At 37.7% G+C, this 18,435-nt stretch overlaps 1 protein-coding gene and 1 long non-coding RNA gene across 2 annotated transcripts; one reads left to right on the forward strand and one right to left on the reverse strand.

The window, feature by feature from the left end:
- Positions 1–1,440: 1,440 nt before the first annotated feature.
- On the reverse strand, positions 1,441–15,745 carry LOC117413496 (spermatogenesis-associated protein 24-like). The gene is made up of 6 exons (XM_034022726.3): positions 15,501–15,745; positions 12,820–12,885; positions 10,683–10,813; positions 10,226–10,296; positions 8,905–9,007; positions 1,441–2,701 (listed from the first exon to the last, which is right to left on the reverse strand). The coding sequence occupies exons 1-6, from the start codon at positions 15,597–15,599 to the stop codon at positions 2,575–2,577; spliced, it is 597 nt and encodes a 198-aa protein (XP_033878617.1). The 5' UTR covers positions 15,600–15,745; the 3' UTR covers positions 1,441–2,574.
- A 1-nt stretch (position 15,746) lies between these two features.
- LOC131699585 (uncharacterized) lies at positions 15,747–17,087 on the forward strand. The gene is made up of 2 exons (XR_009308201.1): positions 15,747–16,203; positions 16,647–17,087. It is a non-coding gene; the product is annotated as an uncharacterized LOC131699585 (long non-coding RNA).
- Positions 17,088–18,435: the final 1,348 nt, after the last annotated feature.

The following is an 18,435-nucleotide window of genomic DNA, read 5'->3' on the forward strand; positions in this document are numbered from 1 at the left end:
CATATCTTTATGTTTGAAGCCTGAAATGTGGCAAAAGGTCGCAAAGTTCAAGGGGGCCGAATACTTTCGCAAGGCACTGTATGTCTCCCATAGTAAAATCACAGCAACAAGTAATAAAGCATAGTGGAAGCAAATCATCATAAGCAAGCGTTGTAAAGTACAAAGAGGTATAAAAAAGCATATTTAAAAAACAATGCAAACCATGATAAATTATGGTAAATACACAGTATAACCATTGTAAAAGCATGGGTAACGCAACACATTTACCGGGGTAAACTCTTATAAGGGCAGTACTGATAAAGGGGCAGATATCATCACAAGTGTTGTTGCAGATTAAAACACTAAAATGTGTTTGGCCAACCAAGTTGTGTACCACACTGAGGAACTTCCAAGTCAACATCCCCAGTTCTCAAACAGCAAACTCTTACACTACCTTTAAAAACATGAAACAACAAAAACCAAAATCTACAACAAGCTGCTACAAGATAGCTTCCAGACTGGTAGCTGTATTTTTAATGTATCCTTCCTCTGAAAACTGTGCTACAGTGTACTTCAATTCAAATGTGAAGTAAAAACTTCTAAATACAAACATCCTGTATGTGTATCAGTAGTTATTACTCTCACAGTACTCAATGACTGTATGTGCTGTATCTTCTATTCCATATACACATCCTGTATGTGCATCAGTAGTTATTACTCTCACAGTAGTCAATGACTGTGTGTGCTGTATCTTCTATTCCATATACACATCCTGTATGTGTATCAGTAGTTATTACTCTCACAGTACTCAATGACTGTGTGTGCTGTATCTTCTATTCCATATACACATCCTGTATGTGCATCAGTAGTTATTACTCTCACAGTACTCAATGACTGTGTGTGCTGTATCTTCTATTCCATATACACATCCTGTATGTGTATCAGTAGTTATTACTCTCACAGTACTCAATGACTGTGTGTGCTGTATCTTCTATTCCATATACACATCCTGTATGTGCATCAGTAGTTATTACTCTCACAGTACTCAATGACTGTGTGTGCTGTATCTTCTATTCCATATACACATCCTGTATGTGTATCAGTAGTTATTACTCTCACAGTAGTCAATGACTGTGTGTGCTGTATCTTCTATTCCATATACACATCCTGTATGTGCATCAGTAGTTATTACTCTCACAGTACTCAATGACTGTGTGTGCTGTATCTTCTATTCCATATACACATCCTGTATGTGCATCAGTAGTTATTACTCTCACAGTACTCAATGACTGTGTGTGCTGTATCTTCTATTCCATATACACATCCTGTATGTGTATCAGTAGTTATTACTCTCACAGTACTCAATGACTGTGTGTGCTGTATCTTCTATTCCATATACACATCCTGTATATGTATCAGTAGTTATTACTCTCACAGTAGTCAATGACTGTGTGTGCTGTATCTTCTATTTCTCTTTTATTAGATTAAAAAAAATACAAGACAGGATACATTGGCACCAGCATGTAATACAAACAAGAAAAAAAAAAAAAACATTGAATCATTTATTCATTCATTTCTGATACATTTGAAAGGTTTTTCTTTCACCTCTAATGACATTAAGACAGTGAAAGATGTTACATCACGAGTCTCTTAATATAGGACATGATTAGTATGACAGCAGGTTTGCACAACACAAAAACAATGACTAAGCAATAAAGGTCCAATGTTTAAAATGTGTGTAAGGTTGGGGTGTATTCATTTTTGAACTACATAATCATGGTGCTTGATGTGTATCAACTGGGGTTATTTTTTGAAGCTGCTATTTGCAGAGAGTGTAAATGATACTATTAGGGGATTGATTACCTTTCGAGCTGGAATAACCCATGCATGTCTTCCCTCCACATAGTGGAGCAGCATTTTAACAAGGCCCTCATTGCATTGCTCTTGGTTTTTGTTTTCCACATTTTCTTTTCATTTTGACTGAATCTCATCTCCCCATGTCTCCAGTTTCTACTGGCTACAGCAATCCTCCCAATGCTTATTGGACAGGAGGAGTGATGTCATGTTTGGCATGACTCTTTACACTATATACAATCAAACATAAACATCTGTACAATCAAATACAAGTGGTTATAAGGAAACCAGTGCCAATCTAGTGGAGGTAGACTTAGGACAGAGGGAAGGAGGGTGGTGAGGGTATGGAATGGGTTACCTAGTCATGTTGTCTTTGCTGAATCATTGGGATCTCTTACAAGTAAGTACGGTGTTAAAGGACAAAGTGAAAATGCTGTACCATTGTCTAGATTTTGATGGAGAGGGATCAAAACCTGTTTTACAATTCTACTTTTTCAAGTTTAAATCAATACAAGTTTGCCTTAAACATGTAATGAGCAAGGCTTTAAAAAGATACGTACCTCTAATTTTCATAACTTTCATGCAAGTCTTTATTTTTGCTGTAGATTTTGTTATTCCTTTACTCTCCTGTTACATGTCTGGTTCACATATTCTGCTGCATGTTTGAAAGGCTTTGTTGGTACCCTATAAAGGGAAACAGAAGGCGCTCCAGTCTGTGTACAAGACGTCTGTTTCTAGCTATTATACAGCCGTGTCATATGAAGAGGAGCCGCTGGTCCAGTGCCCTGCTGTTCTCTGCTTCTTCTGAAGCGCTTCTGCAATGTAAGCTTCCTGCTTCCTCTGGATCTCAACATCAGTCAGCTGGAGTCTGAAGAAATGCAACAAAACAAATACACTGCAATCACAATTCACACAGACAAGACAGCATCTTTACTGAAGCAATACAACATATACAGTGCCTTGCGAAAGTATTCGGCCCCCTTGAACTTTGCGACCTTTTGCCACATTTCAGGCTTCAAACAAAGATATGAAACTGTAATTTTTGTGAAGAATCAACAACAAGTGGGACACAATCATGAAGTGGAACGAAATTTATTGGATATTTCAAACTTTTTTAACAAATAAAAAACTGAAAAATTGGGCGTGCAAAATTATTCAGCCCCTTTACTTTCAGTGCAGCAAACTCTCTCCAGAAGTTCAGTGAGGATCTCTGAATGATCCAATGTTGACCTAAATGACTAATGATGATAAATAGAATCCACCTGTGTGTAATCAAGTCTCCGTATAAATGCGCCTGCACTGTGATAGTCTCAGAGGTCTGTTTAAAGCGCAGAGAGCATCATGAAGAACAAGGAACACACCAGGCAGGTCCGAGATACTGTTGTGGAGAAGTTTAAAGCCGGATTTGGATACAAAAAGATTTCCCAAGCTTTAAACATCCCAAGGAGCACTGTGCAAGCGATAATATTGAAATGGAAGGAGTATCAGACCACTGCAAATCTACCAAGACCTGGCAGTCCCTCTAAACTTTCAGCTCATACAAGGAGAAGACTGATCAGAGATGCAGCCAAGAGGCCCATGATCACTCTGGATGAACTGCAGAGATCTACAGCTGAGGTGGGAGACTCTGTCCATAGGACAACAATCAGTCGTATACTGCACAAATCTGGCCTTTATGGAAGAGTGGCAAGAAGAAAGCCATTTCTTAAAGATATCCATAAAAAGTGTCGTTTACAGTTTGCCACAAGCCACCTGGGAGACACACCAAACATGTGGAAGAAGGTGCTCTGGTCAGATGAAACCAAAATCAAACTTTTTGGCAACAATGCAAAACGTTATGTTTGGCATAAAAGCAACACAGCTCATCACCCTGAACACACCATCCCCACTGTCAAACATGGTGGTGGCAGCATCATGGTTTGGGCCTGCTTTTCTTCAGCAGGGACAGGGAAGATGGTTAAAATTGATGGGAAGATGGATGGAACCAAATACAGGACCATTCTGGAAGAAAACCTGATGGAGTCTGCAAAAGACCTGAGACTGGGACGGAGATTTGTCTTCCAACAAGACAATGATCCAAAACATAAAGCAAAATCTGCAATGGAATGGTTCACAAATAAACATATCCAGGTGTTAGAATGGCCAAGTCAAAGTCCAGACCTGAATCCAATCGAGAATCTGTGGAAAGAACTGAAAACTGCTGTTCACAAATGCTCTCCATCCAACCTCACTGAGCTCGAGCTGTTTTGCAAGGAGGAATGGGCAAAAATTTCAGTCTCTCGATGTGCAAAACTGTTAGAGACATACCCCAAGCGACTTACAGCTGTAATCGCAGCAAAAGGTGGCGCTACAAAGTATTAACTTAAGGGGCTGAATAATTTTGCACGCCCCATTTTTCAGTTTTTTATTTGTTAAAAAAGTTTGAAATATCCAATAAATTTCGTTCCACTTCATGATTGTGTCCCACTTGTTGTTGATTCTTCACAAAAAATTACAGTTTCATATCTTTATGTTTGAAGCCTGAAATGTGGCAAAAGGTCGCAATGTTCAAGGGGGCCGAATACTTTCGCAAGGCACTGTACACTGCAATCACAATTCACACAGACAACAGACAGCATCTTTACTGAAGCAATACAACATATACACTGCAATCACAATTCACACAGACAACAGACAGCATCTTTACTGAAGCAATACAACATATACACTGCAATCACAATTCACACAGACAAGACAGCATCTTTACTGAAGCAATACAACATATACACTGCAATCACAATTCACACAGACAAGACAGCATCTTTACTGAAGCAATACAACATATACACTGCAATCACAATTCACACAGACAACAGACAGCATCTTTACTGAAGCAATACAACATATACACTGCAATCACAATTCACACAGACAAGACAGCATCTTTACTGAAGCAATACAACATATACACTGCAATCACAATTCACACAGACAACAGACAGCATCTTTACTGAAGCAACACAACATACACTGCAATCACAATTCACACAGACAACAGACAGCATCTTTACTGAAGCAACACAACATACACTGCAATCACAATTCACACAGACAAGACAGCATCTTTACTGAAGCAATACAACATATACACTGCAATCACAATTCACACAGACAACAGACAGCATCTTTACTGAAGCAACACAACAAATATACTGCAATCACAATTCACACAGATAACATCTTTACTGAAGCAAGTTCATACCCATATGTATAACAGTGTATTCAAATCTGATCACTGGTGGGATACAGAAAGTGTGGACAGACACATAGGCAAACCGACAAGACAGAGGAAAATATTGATCATACCCTTTTGTAAACAGATGTGTATTGCTTAAACTAATGTATATGACATGTTCAGGCTTGTTTACTTATATCGATCTTAATTTTGTATTTCTTCATTTTCACAGAGGACATACGATATACTTTACACAGTAACACTTGGCTGGTTTCACTAGACGCCAATTAGCACTAACTACTTTGTTAACTTAGGTAAGGTAGTCCAAACACAGAGTTAATCAGGGTTTGTGAAACTAGACGTTAATGAAACATGTATGTATCCTACTTATCATATTGTGACATCAGTGTATCGGCAAATACAAAACACTAATTGATTTGTCCTTGTATGAAATATGGGAGAGATCAAACACTTCAGGGTGCTTGGACACCTCTGTAGACAACAGTTTCATTCATGATGTTTCAAAGCATGTTGTGTTTGGATTATATGGCAATATTATATAAAAAGAAGCTGAATTTAGCACAATAGTTAAACTAGTCAGGACTTGCGAGATTAATTCATTTGGACATAAACTCAAGTCCTTCGTATTTCATTTTTTATAATTGGAAGTGTTCCAAATTGAATATAAGTTGTGTCTTTTTGTTCAACTATTATGCACAATGGTGTTTTTAGTTATTGGATCTTCTGTTAAAAAAACTAATGTTTGTTCTTTATTTTGAAAAATAAAATGTGTATGCATCGATTATCGTTGATAAATGTCTATACGATAAACTAATACAAAATTAGGGTGCCGACTGCACCACTAACAAATATATATATATATATACATACAGTGCCATGCAAAAGTATTCAGACCCCTGACCAATTATCTCATATTACTGGATTACAAATGGTACATTGAAATTTCGTTCTGTTTGATATTTTGTTTTAAAACACTGAAACTCAAAATCAATTATTGTAAGGTGACATTGGTTTTATGTTGGGAAATATTTTTAAGAAAAATAAAAAACTGAAATATCTTGCTTGCATAAGTATTCAACCCCCACACATTAATATTTGGTAGAGCCACCTTTCGCTGCAATAACAGCTTTAAGTCTTTTGGGGTAAATATGTACCAGCTTTGCACACAGTGTCGGAGTGATTTTGGCCCATTCTTCTTGGCAGATTTGCTCCAGGTTGTTCAGGTTGGTTGGACGACACTTGTGGACCGCAATTTTCAAATAGTGCCACAAGCGTCTCAATGGGATTGAGATCAGGACTTTGACTGGGCCACTGTAGGACATTCACCTTTTTGTTCTTGAGCCACTCCAATGTTGCTTTGGCCTTGTGCTTGGGATCATTGTCCTGCTGAAAGGGGAATTTCCTCCCAAGCTTCAGTTTTTTAGCGGACTGAAGCAGGTTCTCTTGCAGTATTTCCCTGTATTTTGCTCCATCCATTCTTCCTTCAATTTTAACAAGATGCCCAGTCCCTGCTGATAAAAAGCATCCCCACAGCATGATGCTGCCACCACCATACTTCAATGTAGGGATGGTGTGTCTTGAGGCATGGGCAGTGTTAGGTTTGCGCCACACATAGCGCTTTGAGTTTTGGCCAAAAAGCTCTATCTTGGTCTCATCTGACCACAAAACCTTTTCCCACACCGCAGCTGGGTCACTCTCATGCATTCTGGCAAACTCCAGACGTGCTTTCAGATGGTACTTTTTGAGTAACGGCTTCTTTCTTGCCACCCTCCCATACAGGCCAGTGTTATGCAGAGCTCTTGATATGGTTGACTGGTGCACCATTACTCCACTCCCAGCCACTGCACTCTGTAGTTCCTTCAAAGTGATTGCTTCAAAGCCTCTCTGTGGCTTCTCTCACAAGTCTCCTTCTTGTTTGAGCGCTTCGTTTTGAGGGACGGTCTTTTCTTGGCAGTGCCTGGGTGGTGTGATGCAGCTTCCACTTCCTGATTATTGATCTAACTGTGCTCACTGGGATATCCAAACACCCTTTCCCTAATCTATGCATTTGTATTACTTTATCTCTAACTTCTGTAGAATGCTCTTTGGTCTTCATTTTCCTTCAGATTCACAGCCTGACCAATGATCCTTCAACAGCAGGGTTTTTATCCAGAAAATGTGACAGCAGCTTTAATGGTTCACAGGTGGAGGCCAATGGTAAGGTAATTGTGTCCTCATTAGGGCAATTTCTTTCATCGGTGTAAACTGGGAGCTTCCACAGCACAGGGGTTGAATACTTATGGAAGCAAGATATTTCAGTTTTTTTATTTTTCTTAAAAATATTTCCCAACATAAAACCAATGTCACCTTACAATAATTGATTATGAGTTTCAGTGTTTTAAAATAAAATATCAAACAGAACGAAATTCAACGTACCATTTGTAATTCAGTAATATGAGAGAATTGGTCAGGGGTCTGAATACTTTTGCAAGGCACTGCATATATATATAAAATATAGTGGCAAAGTAGGGGGAGGAAAGATGTAGTCCAGGGGTTTGGTACAGGACTACATCCCCCAGAATGCCACAGGAGTGAGCCAGGATGATTTACACATGGCTCTAATTTAATGAGGGACACCTGCCTGGTAATTAGACAGGCAGGTATATAAGCAGGTCAAAATGTTTGGTCATTGTCTGTGTTAAGGCTAAGGCCTGAGGAGAGACCTGGCTGGGAAAAGGTGGAGATTGGGCTGCAGGAAACTGTAAAAAGAAAGAAGGTATTATATTTTGTGAAGACTAGTGTAAGTATCGGTAAACGGTATTTAGTTTGAACTGAAAAAAGGTTTACTTAGGGCTCCAAAGGGGAGTTAGGATTTTGTTTGGTTTGTTTTGTTTATTGTTTCACACAGTGTAGCGCTTGTCAGAGGACGCTGTTATCAATAAAAGTACAGGCACCGCCCTGTTTGAACTTGAAATACTGTTGTCTGCACAGACTCATTTACACAAGAAGACAGCGGTCAAGATCACAGAAAGTGGCAATACTACTACAAAAAGAAGGTCTTTGTCACGAATTATATATATATATATATATATATATATATATATATATATATAATATATATATCCAAAAAGCTCCTACTGTCTAAAGCAAGTGAAGACCTCTCAAACCAGCAGCATGAGTAATCATTGTAGTTGTGTGTGTTTGTTTGTGTGTATGGGGCTAGGGGTCAGTTAAAATGTGCTCTGGACCTTCATCTTGCTGGAATTAACAATTCCAGATCTACACAATAAATAATTGACAACCCCTGCCTTACCTTAAAGAATAAAGAGCTTCAAATCCCAGTTTCTATGATTTTGTTGAGCTTTCTCTTGATAGGTCACATTGTCACATGATTTAAAAAATGTTAATACTTCATGTCCGGCAGTTAGGATTCTTCAAGCAAGTCAGTCTGGTAAAGCCAACTAATCAATCACAATTATTTGGTCATTTTGCTTTTAAAAACTGTTTCTAAAAGCCATGTGTGAATAATATTTATTTTATTTATCTTCAATATTGGTCAAAATGTGTGTTTTTTTTGTGTTTAAAAAAATCCTAACTAAAACATAACAAGAACTATGGGTAATAAAGAGTGGAATAACTTTTGGTGCTGCTATCAATTCAAAACCAGATAGAATAATGTATACATATTAATAACACAGACCTGCTCTCGACTCCAAACCTGATAGAATAATGTATACATATTAATAACATAGAGCTGCTCTTGACTCCAAACCTGATAGAATAATGTATACATATTAATAACTCAGAAAGGCCTGCTCTCGACTCCAAACCTGATAGAATGTATATTAATAACTTACTTCAAGGTTGTTTTGTGCTTTGTGAGTTGGTTGTGAAGCTGCTTGATTTGGTTCTCTTTCTTAATTAAAATATCCTCATGCTTTTGAACTGTGAACTCCATTTCTGAAAGAGGATTATTACAGCACAAAGTTAAGCACAGCATTTCCCAGATCAGTATGACACACCCCCAGGTGGTTCTTTAGGTAAGTAACACAGTACCACTGCAATACCACAAGGTGTCCTTTAATGATGCATGTAACAAACAGAAGCTCAAATGATGGCACACAAAGAAAAAACGATGTCTCTGTGTCAGACATTATAAAGTAGTAGAAGCTAGAACAGCATTTTCACAAATGAATGTTTCATCGGAATTCAATGAATGTTTCCATAAAATTGAAAAAAATTCATTACAAAAAACTTAGTTAAAAAAAGTTATGGTTTAGCTTGATTCAACAAGAGTCAGCAAATACCAGACCATCCATAACTCAGCTGCGTCCTAGTTAGGTCTTTAGCAGAGATACTGAGATGTGATGGGCAGGGTAGCATTCAATGATAAGAGAAGCAGTGACAATGGCAGAGGTGAGAAAATACATTTTAAACCTTAGCAACATTAACAAGGAAAAGTTCCACTAAACAAAGAAAATGCAGTGGAAATCTTTAGCAACACAATGAAAACTTCATATGAGCAATAATGATCAGGTATCCCAATCAAGGATGGAACACTTTGATTTTATTAAGCAATAATGATCAGGTCTCCCAATCAAGGATGGAACACTTTGATTTTATTAAGCAATAATGATCAGAACACTTTGATTTTATTAAGCAGTTAACTTTGAGGTTAATACAAAGAACAACATTGTCTTTTATGTTAAATAACCCATTAGCTGGTGGTTTGCACTTACTGGAAACATTTCTAAACTGTAAAAAAACTGTAAATACTGCAATTAACAGAATGTTAAGTGTGGTGGCTCAAACGACTCATTCAACGAGTTAATGACACAGTCTCCTATCTGGCTGTATCGAGTGGAGACGGGGGACGGGAATTCTCTTAAATGTGTTTTGACCGAGATATTAATGGTTAAAAATCAGAGTTTAACATGAAAACGAAGTTGAAACCATAAATCATGACGCTATAATGTTTAAGTAAAGGAAGAGCATTAGGTATTTTATTTTAAATCACTACTATGTTTGAACTAACATTTTAAAAGAAACAAGTGAAGACAGTGTTTAAATGCTGTTAAGCAAGCGACACTGCAACTGTGTGTAAAAATGACTGAGTTGCATTCAGAACTTCAAACTGTATGAATACGGACAACCAGCAGTGTTTTGAAGAGAACTTACCGTTGCATTTGCTTTTCAGTTTGTCATTTTTTGTAGATTCCTTCAATGCTTTATTTTTAATACTGGCAAGCCTAGATAAAACATAAAAATGTTACAAGAAAGAAAACAAATACATAAATAAATAATGATATATTGCTGCATAAAATTATAAACAAATACCAATACTATTGTTTACACAGTGAAGCATTTCATTTATTATTGGGTTTAGAAATGATTTTAAATAAACTCCTTTAGCAATTTCAGAAATCAATGTTGTCATATTACATGTACTAATCTGTTCAAATATTTTCACATGCTTGTGCATCTAAAGGGAAATAACAGAAATTTCTGGAGGAGTTGCCAAGACTTTTGGAATGTCCAAGAATGTTCCCTCAGAGCAGTACCCCCCCCCCATTCATTTACCCAGCAAAAGGTGGAAAATTATTTAAATGACAGCATGGGAAAATAAAAACCTTACACTTTTTCAAAAGACTTCTTTTCTCTTTGCATCTGGTTTGTGAGGATGTCTATTTCTCCAAGGGCAAACTGCAGCTTTTCAGATTCCTGGTTGAGGAGTGCTTGAGTTTTAGCATGCTGGAGTCTCTCATTCTACAGTGGAAGACAACAGTTTAGATATACATATGTGGATGTACAAAAAAGGCTGAATAAAACATTTCAAATTGTAAACATGTTAAAGGAACACTAAACAAGCTGTAATCTGGAAAACTTTCATTTATAGCAGATCATTTCTGGGCTGCTGCAAGGATAGGGGTAGGGCTGTAAAATCCACATTGCCTAGCGGCCAGGCAATTATTTTGTACTGTGGCCTACGTAAGTTTAAGAGCAATGCAAATTACTCAACACGCACAAATTACGAGCTGCAATCATGATAATGAGGGTCGCAATGAGCGCCACCTGTGCATCGGGGTATTTAACAGACGCACTTACAGCCTAGAGGTGAGGTGAGTTAGGAGTACACAGAGCAGAAGGCGCTAGGACTGCAACGAAGTGTACATTTTGACCTTTGAAGGTTCGGAACACATTACCGAAGAAGGTTTGAACCTTCGATGGTACTCATTTGCATAATTTACTGGTGACGTCACCATAGCTACTTGTTTATATTTGATTGAAAATCCTATTTTACGGGTAATCCATATAAATGGAATAGCCTAAAACATTAACATGTAAATACATTATATATAACAGTAATCATGTTTTTATCATTTAAATAAAAATAAAAAAGCATGTTGTTTACACGTAATTGAAGATGTTTGTGATATATACAGTAAGCTTGCATTTGCAGCAGCACCAACTGCAGCGGACTGAGGCAAAACAAAGCTTTATTTAACAGTGACCGTTCCAAGCAGGTTATCAGTCACATTTCACTACTACTAAAAATATTAATACTACTAATAATAATATGAACTTACGATTGTCAAGTGACTCCAGAGATTGGTTATACCTCCATGACACGAGTTGCTTGCACAGTTTGCATTCAACTTTTTTTTTTTTGATCGTCTGGGCGTTTAACAAAAAAATGCCAAAACTCAGAGGGGTTTCGAGACATTTCTTTCAATACAGCTTATACTATCCAACGCTTTGCTGTCGAGATGGCGAATGAAGAAATTAAAGTTTTGCCGCTGGATAACACAAGCTGGAGGGGGAGGGGTGGAAGTCGCTCAGGTTTTTAAATGAAAATTATTAGTGTTGGTGTGTATTTTGCATGTTTCAAACATATTCTACCATAACACTTCTCTTGCACTGTCTTGTACACTAGATATTCAGTACATATTTTACTGAAGCACTACAACCGCTATAGGTACCCCCCCTCCCCAGTGCTTTGGATACTAGTACACCTGCTCCATACACGGCAGCGGCACCATGCAGAGTTGCTATACGTATAACGATTTGGTAGCGGATTTTAATAACAACTTTTCTTTACGTAATATGCATTATACAAGATGGAATTTTGAATGCAAGTGACATTTAATGTAACATATCCTTACATCAGCCCTTTCATTTTCCAGACACTGCACTTTCACTTGCTGTGCAGCAGCTATTGGACCCGATAGTGCACTGAAATGTTGCAGTTAACAATACAACCTCTAGTCTGTGGGTGTGAGGTTCAGGTAGGGTCCCAACACTGGCTCTTCAGGCGGGATGGGAATTTACAGTGTAATGGCAGGATAAATTGCCTTTTCAGGATAACTTTAGTGACATGTTAAATGACTTTGACAGACTAGTATGTCTGAGTGATGCCCAGGAGTGAATGGGTGTTCAGGGATGAATGGAGGTGCCCTTGCGCAGGAGTGAATGGTGTTCAGGGATGAATGGAGGTGCCCTTGCCCAGGAGTGAATGGGTGTTCAGGGATGAATAGAGGTGCCCTTGCTCATACATCTTGGTGTTGACAGGAAGAGAGTTTTGAATCTCCAAGCAGGGATACATTTTCTTTAAATAAATTACCATTAAAGTCTACTTCACTTTTCACCACAGTGTGGGTTTATCATATAGGAAGCGAGCCCTGTGCAATGATGGCAATGCAGATTTGGTAAGGTTTATGGAATCATTTTGTTTGCACCATGCACTTTAAGATTAAAGTTTAGAAAGCACCTACCTCAAGGTCATTTACAACCTCTTCATATTGTTCTTTTGGTATCAATTCCCGTTCTTTGGTGATCATCTGTAAAAGAGTAGTTTTATATAAACGAAACACAATCCTAATGTTTGAGAAGGAATTCCATACTGGGAAATTCCTGTAGTGGTGGCATTGCTGCTAATATAATACTTAGCATTTTGCGGCACGCAATTGCATAATTATACAACTGGGTTCAAATTAAGAAATACATCATTGTGGTTGATTATCTGGAGTTTTTATTTTCCACTGTGAGTGAATGTTGTGAATGTTATTTTTACAATATGTTGATAACCATATGTAGTGTTGCAGAAGTCCAGTTTGGCTATTGTTTTACAAATGTTAACTTCAAGAGACTACGTGGAAAAACATCGAGTTTGGCAATATTGGCAAGTTGCATATTAACATAAAAAGGCTTGCAATATGCACGTCTTGCCCTTCTCCTCCAAAGGATCAGTTTTGATGGTGCACTCCGAATTGGACTCTGATAACCTGCGCATATTTTAAATGCTTGCAGAGTAAAGGATCTCTATTACAATTGTCTGAGTTCAGTCAGTCGTCATTGTGATGCAATGAAGAGAACATTATGAACTTCTATTACAAACTACAGTAATACTTTAAGAAGGCTAACAATTTGTTTTAGTAAAAATGCTGACGAAGAAACAGAAGTGCATCCTGTGACTGCCATAAACAGCGGTTTAAAGCTGCTTTATATAGGCAGGCTGTGTGGTCCAGTGGTTAAAGAAAAGGGCTTGTAACCAGGAGGTCCCGTTCAAATCCCACCTCAGCCACTGACTCATTGTGTGACCCTAAGCAAGTCACTTAACCTCCTTGTATTCCGTCTTTCGGGTGAGACGTAGTTCTATGTGACTCTGCAGCTGATGCATAATTCACACACCCTAGTCTCTGTAAATCGCCTTGGATAAAGACGTCTGCTAAAAAAACAAATAATATCGGTCAGTGCAGACCTGGGGTTTGGAATTAACGACTTACCTTGCTTTTAAGATTTAATATATATTACAAAAGCATAAATAAGTGCTACACATTTATCTAAAATACTAAAAAAACAACACTGGTAAGTAATGCTATAAACTATTTATTTATTTATCTGCTTTGCTTTTTTCCCCTCACAACTTACAATACTAGAACCGCTGTTTTTTGTATCTGATGAGATCAAATGCGGCAGGTCCAGGAAAAAAAAAAAAATACATAAATACATAAATAAATAAAAGATATTCAGAATGTAGTGTAAAATGCCATTGTCCAGAACAGCAGACAGTCTTTTAAAACAATTAAATAAACAATTATAACTGTACCAATACAGTTCTTAAATTGATGACCAATAAAACATAACTGAGCGTTTGTACAATTTTATTGAATGCAGAGCGCCAGAAAAGAAAAAAAAAGAAAAAACAGCCAAAACATAACCAAACCACCAAAGACAACATTTACTCGCTAGAACTTAAGATGCTTTCAAAACAAGCACTGATCAAGGGGAGTGGACTAAAAGTCGCATGCATTAGTTCACCTAGTATATGTTACCTCAAGTTCAATGTGCAAATAAAACGTGAATTCGTATAATTTGTTTTAGAAAAATCAATAATTCAATTGGCATTCCGTTACTTTAAGCGGGTCGACTCCACCACTGACCACAAGCATTCCAAAGCGCTGCACACACGCACAAAAACAAACAATGAAACCAGTAAAGCAAAACCAGTACAGAGTCTGATCAACACAAACTGAGAAAAAAGTTGGTTTTCATTTTTTAAAAAAGGTGATTTGTAGAAATAGAACCACTAAAAGAGTCAAACTAAAATGCAATACAACTGGAATAACGTTAAATAAATACAAAATACATATGTTTGGGGTTACTTGCAACCCTGTTCACTACTTCAATGCAACTTATTTTTTAGCTGTATGAATCCCACTTGTGTGTGTGCAATGAACACGCTTACCGATCACGGACAGTCAGTGTGTGTGTGCAATAAACACGCTTACCGATCACAGACAGTCAGTGTGTGTGTGCAATAAACACGCTTACCGATCACAGACAGTCAGTGTGTGTGCAATAAACACGCTTACCGATCACGGACAGTCACAGTGTGTTTGTGCAATAAACACGCTTACCGATCACGGACAGTCAGTGTGTGTGTGTGTGTGTGCAATAAGCACGCTCACGGACAGTCAGTGTGTGTGTGTGTGCAATAAGCACGCTTACCGACCACGGACAGTCAGTGTGTGTGTGTGTGTGCAATAAACACGCTTACCGATCACGGACAGTCAGTGTGTGTGTGTGTGTGTGTGTGCAATAAACACGCTTACCGATCACGGACAGTCAGTATACACACACTGTGCCATGTCCGTGTTATAATGTTAACCCAAATACGTATTACTATATTATGGTGATGCTTAAAACAAATTGTATTTGGACATTAACATGTATTAATAATAGAAGATGGATCAAACGCATAACGCAAGTTAAACATATTTTAAAATTGTGTGTAAATATGTAACAAAACAGGAAAGATGGATCTCTCTAGAAACAGGCTCAGGTGACGCGGCTATTTCAAAGAAGAATGCTATCCCGGATTGAAGGATCAAGAAAAGAAATGACATACCGGTATATGGTTTTTTTTTTTTTTTTCAATGAAAATCTCACATACCGTCTCCCTGATTGTGGCTAGGACACGTTGTTGGGTCTGAATTAAATCCCGTAATTGATTGTACACCAGATTATTAGCTTGGATCTCATCCCCCAGCATTATTACAGCTCGGTTTAGATAGAATAACACAAACGTTAGAGTCTAATTTAGACTAGAAACCTTGGAAACAGTGACGCAGTTACCCGCCGGAAATATTCAAAACGGGAGCATTCTGGGATAGGCAATCATTTCAAAAGAAGGGTTCCAGTCCAGGGCAGCACTTTCCAGTCTAATAATTCTGAAGGGAGAAAATCCTTCAGGGTTGTGGCAGGGGTGGTTAAAAGTGATGACTGGTTTGTTATGCACGGCATCCATGACATTTATTATAAAACGGCAAATATTAGAGAATCTCAGGTTCTTTTATAATTATATAAATGTATGCTAACTATCACATTTTCCTACTTGGCGCACTGCGCATGCTGCTATTTTCCGCTTGCTGCTTTCTGCAGACCGAGGACGCCTGACAGATCTATATACAGATGTATAAGTACATGCCAACAGTCCCTATATGGTCGGGACAGTCCCGATTTCCTAGCAATTGTCCCGCGTCCCGATATTTACCCACACAAGAAAAAAAAATCATTTATTCTGCACAGTAGTTAGTGAAAACCACACGCTGTGCTCTTTGTATGGCCGACACATCTGATCAGTAACTTATACAAAGGTAAGAACGTTACATTGTGTCTATTTTTACTGTCATGATGGCCGTGTCGTCTTGAATTGGCTGGTATACGTCTGTTATATGATAATGTGTGTTTTTTGTGCATGACTCCTGTAAGACTCCTCCCATAACAAGCAAAATAATAATAATATAAATAATGCACTTATAGGTGACTGCAATGTTTTTTACATGAAGCGCAGCGCTTTCTCCAAACTGTAATATAAGTAGGCCTCTATGTTCACAGACGAAAAAATGAAGCTTTCAAAGAAAAGAACACCATACCTACAGTGAAACATGGAGGAGGCTCGGTTATGTTTTGGGGCTGCTTTGCTGCGCCTGGCACAAGGTGCCTTGAATCTGTGCAGGGCACAATGAAATCTCAAGACTATCAAGGCATTCTGGAGCGAAATGTACTGTACTGTCAGAAAGCTCTGTCTCATTTGCAGGTCATGGGTCCTCCAACAGGATAATGACCCAAAACACACAGCTAAAAGCACCCAAGAATGGATAAGAACAAAACATTGGACTATTCTGAAGTGGCCTTCTATGAGTCCTGATCTGAATCCTATCGAACATCTATGGAAAGAGCTGAAACTTGCAGTCTGGAGAAGGCATCCATCAAACCTGAGACAGCTGGAGCAGTTTGCTCAGGAAGTGTGGGCCAAACTACCTGTTAACAGGTGCAGAAGTCTCATTGAGAGCTACAGAAAACGTTTGATTGCAGTGATTGCCTCTAAAGGTTGTGCAACAAAATATTAGGTTAGCGGTCCCATCATTTTTGTCCATGCCATTTTCATTTGTTTTATTATTTGCAATATTATGTTGAATAAAAAATCAAAAGCAGTCTGATTTCTATTAAATATGGAATAAACAATGGTGGATGCCAATTACTTTTGTCAGTTTCAAGTTATTTCAGAGAAAATTGTGCATTCTTCGTTTTTTGTGGAGGGGTACCAACAAATTTGAGCACGTCTGTATATACATACACACACACACACACACATACATATCTCTCTGGGATCATTTTAAAATGTATCAGATACAATGGAGATGAAAATGTATAATATTTTGACAGCATAGAAGCACCCATCAAATGTTACTGCTTTCAATAGAGAATTGCCAACCTATTAACAGAGGATTGGGCATATATGGGAACTATATTGATTTATATTTATTATTATTATTATTATTATTATTATTATTATTATTTATTAATACAGCTATTTGTCATGTTGTTGATATTAGTTTGAAAATAAGTAATGCTAATTATATTACATTATTTTAGTTACGCTATATAATTTTTAGAATATTTTTAAACTTCTCTCTATAAACCACCAAGCCGAATTGTTGGATTGTTTTAACTAGACCAAAAAAATAATGTTTATAGCTACAGATGACATTTTTTTACAGATTTTGACCATGTAGTAAATTTTTACAAGGTAGCAAAATTTGACCCTTATACGTGTCATATTTTGTTACTGGTAGCCAATTTTGAGGAAGTAGCAAAAATGTACACTACACCGGTTAAAATAGGAGTGCTTTGAATTGTAAGAATAGCTTCCAATCAATATGCAGCTCAAGAGCCTATATTTTATTATATTTCATATTCCAATAGGAGAATCATGTGGAAGTCTTGCTCTTACTAATATATTACTTGCACCCTGTCTAACAGTTGTTAAGATTATCCCACACGACGACAATTTAACTGTAGTTTTTGCGTGTAATCGTATGTTCCTCATTGTAGGAATTTTCTAATAGTTTATATGTATTAGAACAACTATTTCTTTACAACAGGGAGCTGGGAGGTGTGCTTGAGCCCGGAATGCAGGCGGGCCTCTTTATGTAGCGAAGGAAAGTCTCTGTGCTGGTTCTGCTGTGTTGCACATGAAGACTAGATAGTGCCACATTTGCAGGAAATAAGGAAGGAGGGGTCATAAAAGATATCACTGTTGAAAGTGATAAAACTGCATGGAATGTATTTCCAGGGGCTGATCTCGCTGTAGCCCAGAGCATGCAGCACTGTCCATTTCATTATTTTTTATTTATTTTTTTTGAGCTACACAAATAAACATATATTTGACTTAAACAATATTGTTTATCTGTTTTATTTCCCTACAAGTTCCTCCACAAACTTTCAATGATCCGATATTATTGTTTCAGCTCCTCTTGGCCCTTGTTCCATATAGCTAGGGATGCTCTTGGGGGTGGGGGGCCCTCTCACTTTCACACCACTAT

Source organism: Acipenser ruthenus, chromosome 23 (assembly GCF_902713425.1).
Source record: "Acipenser ruthenus chromosome 23, fAciRut3.2 maternal haplotype, whole genome shotgun sequence".
Classification (NCBI taxonomy): domain Eukaryota; kingdom Metazoa; phylum Chordata; class Actinopteri; order Acipenseriformes; family Acipenseridae; genus Acipenser; species Acipenser ruthenus.

Excerpts from the sequence above, each read along its gene's own strand:
- LOC117413496 (XM_034022726.3), bottom strand. The coding sequence starts at position 15,599 with ATGCTGGGGGATGAGATCCAAGCTAATAATCTGGTGTACAATCAATTA. Across the intron at positions 12,886-15,500 it reads TAGCCACAATCAGGGAGACG|ATGATCACCAAAGAACGGGA; the intron begins GTATGTGAGATT and ends ACTCTTTTACAG. Across the intron at positions 10,297-10,682 it reads AAGAAGTCTTTTGAAAAAGT|GCTTGCCAGTATTAAAAATA; the intron begins GTAAGGTTTTTA and ends TGTTTTATCTAG.